Source organism: Diachasma alloeum, unplaced genomic scaffold (assembly GCF_001412515.2).
Source record: "Diachasma alloeum isolate Michigan unplaced genomic scaffold, Dall2.0 Dall_scaffold_00690, whole genome shotgun sequence".
Taxonomy (NCBI): domain Eukaryota; kingdom Metazoa; phylum Arthropoda; class Insecta; order Hymenoptera; family Braconidae; genus Diachasma; species Diachasma alloeum.
The window spans coordinates 293,399-300,214 of NW_021680822.1; the positions used below are offsets into that span (position 1 = coordinate 293,399).

Sequence of the window (6,816 nt, forward strand, 5' to 3'; positions counted from 1 at the left end):
TAATACTTACAATTGGATGAATTTCGAAGTTTGCGGGCAATCGTTCAGGTCGTTTGTGGGCTCTCATTGGCTTGAAAAATACATTGCCGTGAGGACAGAAGATCAATTTAGTTCGTACACCTCTAAGCGTGAGGAAAGTACCACCAATTTTGAAGTGTTTGTTGATAATAGCTCTCAGTTTTTTCTTCATGAGTCTCTCAGACAATTGACTCTTCCATTCCTCTGGCACGAAAACACGCAGTTGCTCATCATCATCATTATCATCGTTCTAGTCATCTGATGATCGTGCTGGACTGTATGATGCTGACTCATCACTTCTGGTATCTGATACCAACACCTCCGATGAATCTACGTCCATAGGTTGATGTTTTTCTGAGATGATCACCGATGTCTCGGGCACCGTAAAATAGTCTTCAGCTGGCTTTGGACTCTCTGATGACTCATCAATGATCAGAATATCCTCCTCCGGACTCTTCGGTGAGTCGGGAATATTTAAAATACCCTTCTCTGCTGGTTCGGGACTCTCCGGTGAGTCGGGAATATTCAAAATCCCCTTCTCTGCTGGTTCGGGACTCCCCAGTGAGTCGGGAATATTCAAAATACCCTTCTCTGTTGGTGCGGGGCTCTCTGGTGAATCGAGAACATTCAAAATACTCTTCTCTGCTGGCTCGGGACTCTCTGGTGAGTCGGGAATGCTGATAATATCCTCCTCTGCTGGCTTGGGACTCTCCGGTGAGTCGGGAATGTTGATAACATCCTCCTCTGCTGGCTCTGGTGAGTCGGGAATATTGTCAACTTTCTCCTCGACAGAATTAATATTGTCAGATGGCATGTCAATAACCACAGGCTTTTCGATTGACACATCAGTTGTTGAGTCTGGAACAATTGTTGATTGTGATGTGTCCAAAAGCAATGGAGTAGAACTTCCAGATGAAACATTCACAGGTAAGTCCCCATCTGATGTCTCCTTCTGGTCCGATGCCTCCCCATCTGATGTCTCTACTTCGGAGGTGCCCTCAGGATCTCCGGCCTCAGATGAAGTTGCAGAAAAATCCACCACACCAGGTACAAACTACTCATTAGTTAAACTATCGTACTCATTTTCTGAATTGGAAGAGTGCACTGATCCCATCACTCTCAGTGGCACATCTCTTTTCATTTTTTCAGAACTCCTCACGTTATCCACAAAATTACGAATTGTAATTATCTCCAAAGTCGAAACTTGCTCAGTTGGAGATCCACCAACACTAGACATAGCAGTAGAACTCTTTGCACTTGACTCACTGAATCTAAAATGTCCTGCACTGTGCGAGCATGGGGTTTATAAAACTGACTGACGGGGTCTTCATAACGAAAGCGTCATCTTCGGGTTGACTGCCACCATCTGATTATTCATACTTTTTTAATCGAGGAGGTAGGGAGACTTCGGATAAAAACCGAAGAACATACTAGCCTACCGATGGAGACGTTGGTATTACCCCTCCTCTCAAACGCCATTTTGTTCAACGGTTATTGCATCATGCCACGAAATATAAACCAAACTTTGAAGAAACGTCATCATCGTATCGTAACGGTTATTGGATTAATATTATGAATACATGACCATTTGATCTTACCAAACCTCCAGACAAATTTTTTCTTCCGAGGACTCCAACGGAAAAATAATTCGCGAAATTTCACAGACTCTTGTTGATGCGAGGGCATTCAATGAAAACCGTTACTGTGCTAACACCAACGAAATTGTCCAGCTATGTTTGACATCTCTCCCTGGAATCTCGAGAGCAGATCATGTAATTTGTCCAGACAATAACAAAATTATTGAAGTAACATTTCCAAGACAGTATGCAGACACCAAGTCCACTACCTCTCATGCTAAAAACCAGGGAGGGGCGGTGATGATGAAACAAGAAGACTGAGCAAAGTTCTCAGTTACTTTTACAATTGAATCATAGCAACATGGCGGTGGTTATTGATATCGAGGGTTTCAAAGATTTTGGCAACCAGTTTGTCTTGAAAGAATTTGCAGTATCAGCATTGGAGCTTGATGATGATGGAAAATTTCTTCATGAGTCAGTTTTGGTGGATCCACCCCACAAATGGGAGGATTTATTGCTTAAATATCGGGAAATGAATCAGTGGTTGTCCCGTCATTATCATGGGCTACATTGGGATACTCCTGGAGAAATTGAGTATGATAGAGTGAGTGAGTTTATCAATGCTATGGTGAAGGATGTTAAACACATCTACGTTCAAGGTCTGGAGAAGAAAAATTGGCTAGAGAAGATTCTCAAGAATGCAATACCTATCACTGATTTGGATGATTTTGGTTGTCCGGTATTGGAGAATGTGGAGGTGGAAACAAAGTGTGTCTATCATCATAGTCTTTTTAATGGAGGTCCTATTAATTTTCATTGTGCAGTGGTCAATGTGCAACGTTTGAAGAAGTGGTTTACCAAGTACGATGCTGGGTGCTTGGAGAAATCATTGACAAAGTATTGTCAGACTGGACATTTAAATTCTTTGACGAGTGAGGAAATTTCTTTTCTTCCAAAATGTTTTATAAAAACTGTTGCCAAAGCCACTGTGGATGCAGCTTGGGAGAAGTTATCAGAGAGCATGAAGAAGGATCCAAGCATTGCACGTCTACGTTATTGTCGCACTCATTGGCCCGCTTTGGCAGGGTCTTCAAGCAGTTCAATTCCTCCACCAATAGTAGAGTGCCCTCTGTATCAATATAAACGTTGGTAGTGTATACAGAGTCTTCATGCTACCACGAGTTCTCCGAAAGAACAATCCCCTCCTCCAGTGAGATCACTGCTCAGAGTCTCCAATATAAAACCTCACCAGTACTCTCTTGAATTTCAATAATACCACTCGATAATTATTATCATTCATTTTCCCCAAATTGACGACTACAATTAAAAATTTTATGAATCAACATTTTGAAGATGTCAGAACCAATATCTTTTTTTATGTGGGACCAGACTTATCAATCGTTTGATGATGCAGCAGGAGCAGCTGATGCAGACACCTCCTATTATTGTCTCCTACACAATGTCTACATCCCCTTGGAATGGTTCATGCAACTTCCAGTGCCTACGCTGATCTATCATACTGAAAAAGCGGTGCAAGCAACGGATGGTATTACTGATGTTCATCTCTCACTAGTTGGTGTCCGCACGATCCTCATGAAAAACAATGATTTTTTCATCTTCATTAAAGGGGCTTTAGCAGAAAAGTGTGCTGACAAAGATAGCAGTTCATCGGAGGATGAAGACAACCCAATATGTGAGTCATCCAATGGGCTGGAGGGCAGTGCAGATATAGAAACGTTGGAGGAGATGAAAGAGATGGAGCAAGCCAGTGGTGGGAAAGGGCAGCCAGTGAGGGGCTTGGAGAACGGTGGAGCAGACGATGATGTGGTGACTGTCTTGAGCGAGCACGGCACTGATACCGCTTTGGAAGGAGCTTACATGCTGCTTGACTTTATTGAGTCTTTTAGAAATTTATAAGTAAAAGTAGTGATATCATGGAATTGATCATTGATCTACAAGGGTTCCGCAGAAACGGGAATTTTGTTTTGAAAGAGTTGGGTGTTGTGGCAGTGCAATCATCATCGGATATTGAGGCGAGTTTCACTCAACACATTGTATTTCGCCCACCGTGCGCTTGGACTGATCTCGAGGCTATGGATGTCCGAACCAACAGATGGCTCACACATAATTATCATGGAATATTGTGGGAAATTGGTGAATGTGATTATGATGACATTGAAAAAGTTTTTCAAAGTTTTCTGAATAAAAGTGTGATGAAAATTTACGTTAAAGGATTAGAAAAAGTGAAATACCTGCAACAATTATCACTGGGGGATTTTTACAAAATCATCAATTTGGATGACTACAATTGTCCAAACATTTCCAATTTTTACATCAAGGACTGCCCACATTCCAAAGTGCATCAGAATTTCAAAACACCTGATGAGTCCGTCTGTTGTGCTCTCGCGAATGCGTATGGATTGTCTGAATGGTTCAAATGTTATTATCATCGTATCGGGACTGATCAAAGTGATTTCAATGATATTTTTGAGTGAAAACTGGACTGTCACGAATGAACTCTTGTGAAATTATTTTTTTCTTTTGTATTATCATGTTTTATCATTTTTCCGCTTTTTTTTTATATATATATAACATGGATGAAATTATGTAAAAGATTATTTTTCATCATTATCATATGTTTTTCTTCACATCGTCATGTATTATTTTCTTAATGATTTTTAAAATATATATTCAATGAATTCTTAAGAGATTATTTCAATTTTTTTATCATTAAAAAATTGTGTTCGGCATTTTATTTCAGATGGTGGTGAACTACAGTGGTTGTTTTATTCCGCATTGATAAATCCTCTCAGTTACATATATATATATATATATATATTTTTTTTTTTTTCTTAATTATTCTTCTTCCTATTCTAGGATGGAATTATTTCCGGATGTTGGCGGCCTCGAGGTCCTACAGCGGTGGGGCGAGGGGGTCATTAGGGCGCAGGGAGGCAAGGTCCTTTGGGCCCTGATTTTCGAAAGGGCGGCCGAGAGGATGTCGGTGGAGGTGCCGTCCCTCCTCGCGCATCTGCTCAAGGGTGCGAGGTGTGGCGATATGGGTGTTTCGGTGAGTAGTTATTTTTGTTGTTGGTTGCGTGTATTGTTTGCTTCGCATTTAGTTTTCGTTACCGTTTTTTTTTTTTTTCAGAATTCTGACTTTCTAAAAGGTAGAGGGTAGGAGGCGGATCGCTGGTTGTGGGAGTTGGGCGGGGTTTGGCCTGAGGAGTTCGGGTCGGTGTGGGCCTTTTGGCGCGCTCGCCGGTCGGAGTTGCAAGAAGTTGCGGGTGCAATCCTCATTGAGTACCGGAGGTGAGGTTTTTTTTTTTTTTTTTATAGTCTCCTCACCTTTCTTTGTGTTTTTTTTCAGGAATGGCGCCTAAAGGATTTGTGAGATTATTATTATTATTTTGATAATAATAATTATTATTTTTATCTTGTGGTGTACCCCACCCCCCTCTTTTGTTTTTGGAATATATAGTGGGTTATATGGACTTGATTAGTTTTGTCTTTTGTCTTTTATTTTTTCCACTCCCTCCGTGTGTTAGACCTCGGCTGTCGGAATCTGTTGAGGAAAATCGTGGTATGATAGGTTTTGTTTTTTTTGTATTGGCCCTTGATGGAGCTTGGAGCTCTTCTGGGGTGCTCGGTATTGTTGGTTTCCGAGGTTTCCAGCTGGGATATGTCGTGCGACCTGATCGGCTGTTTGAGAAGCGCCAGCGGTGGTGGTCATCGGTATGGCTGACAGCTGGGGGTAGTTGTCGGCTATCTACCTGGTTTCTCGGTAGTCTTTGGTGTTTCACTCCTTCAGGGATATCGGTGTGATTTTCCTGAGACGTGTTCTGCATGATCGTGTGCTGCGCGTGTTTGGTGAGCTTTTGGTATGAGTGGTTGTTGTGTCTCGGACGTTGAGTGTTTTCGAGACTTTTCCGTTCTTTCACGTATTTTGTTTTTTTCTTCGTTTTCCCAGCGACAGTCATGGTCTTTTTTCCTCTGGCGGTTTTCTTTCTGCCCGGATCGGGCTCGGGAAATTGTGAGTCCCGAGGGATGGTCGGTCCTTTGTTCCAGGAGGGCAGGAGGGGTGTGGGTAAGGGAGATGGATCGGAAGGGAAAATTGTCATTTCTGGAGATTAATTCTCGGCTTCCGAATGCCGAAAGCCGAGATGTGCCCCACGGAACGAGGGTTTAACTCTTTTTTTTTTTTTAGTATCTGTTATTTTATGAGAAAATTGCGAGAATGAATGTGCTGTAATGAATGTTATGTGATAACAGAGTAAGAATAATTTTGGTATGTGGTCGTTGTCTTACGCCTGTTATTATTATTTTATCGTTTCTTCGGGGGGTGTCTCCCGTAATTTGTTTAGCTTTTCCTGTCGTTTAGAGGAAAAATTTCATTTGCTGGGACTTTGGATTAAGGGTAAGTATTCAAATTTTTTTTTCCTATATATAAATGTTTTTTTTTTTCATTCCTTATTACTATCCCATTTTGTGTACCTTCTTTCCTTAATCTAATGCCGTAATGTGTAACCCAAGTGTATGTTGGTGATTTCTTAAATTCTAAAGTGTCTTCTGTCTACGAGCTATGGCGTAAGAATGTCCTTTTGTTTACTACTTTTATTCCTTAGTTGTTTAATCCCTATGGAGTAACTATTTCTATTAACATACTTTAAAGGATTTTCCTACCTCAGTCTCTGATTCTTAATTACGATTCGCAGGTAACTTATCGGTACCATGGAAGCTGAAAACCTTCTTCTGGAGATGCTGGCCTCGCCTTCACTGGCGGTTGTGTAACCGGTGGTCTGGCTGGTATGGCGGGCGGTGTTCTCGTAAATTGGACAACATCCTCTCGAGGATTGAAGATGATTGTCGGGGAGCTGATTTCTCTTTTCTGTTGCTCAGTGGGTGTCCGGCGCCTGATGGAGCATATTTTGATGATGCCCGTTCACTGGCCTCGACAGCAGTATACTGTCAGGGTAGTGCCGATCAGCAGGGTGGAGGTGCCAATGAACCCGGTTATTCCCAAATGGATTGCGTTTCCCTCATATTCGTCCATTTTGTGGTTTGTAGTCAGGTCGAGGTTATGTTGGAATGCTTGTAGATCTGAGGCCTTGGTGTTATTTGGCAAGGGTTCGAATTTTATTGTTTTTAACAGGTTCGGCAGCTCCACTTCGTTGACCAGTTTCGGGGACAGCAGTGACAGATTCAGATTCAACGGCGACAC

At 41.9% G+C, this 6,816-nt stretch overlaps 1 protein-coding gene across 1 annotated transcript; it reads right to left on the reverse strand.

Annotated features, from left to right (window-relative positions):
• Positions 1-268: 268 nt before the first annotated feature.
• On the reverse strand, positions 269-1,497 carry LOC107044227 (fibronectin-binding protein A-like). Its single transcript, XM_015266033.1, has 2 exons — positions 1,450-1,497; positions 269-1,072 (listed from the first exon to the last, which is right to left on the reverse strand). The coding sequence occupies exons 1-2, from the start codon at positions 1,495-1,497 to the stop codon at positions 269-271; spliced, it is 852 nt and encodes a 283-aa protein (XP_015121519.1).
• Positions 1,498-6,816: the final 5,319 nt, after the last annotated feature.

Coding starts and splice junctions, on each gene's coding strand:
- LOC107044227 (XM_015266033.1), bottom strand. CDS start 1,497: ATGGCGTTTGAGAGGAGGGGTAATACCAACGTCTCCATCGGTAGGCTA. Junction 1,073..1,449: donor ACGTCTCCATCGGTAGGCTA/GTATGTTCTTCG, acceptor ACTAATGAGTAG/TTTGTACCTGGTGTGGTGGA.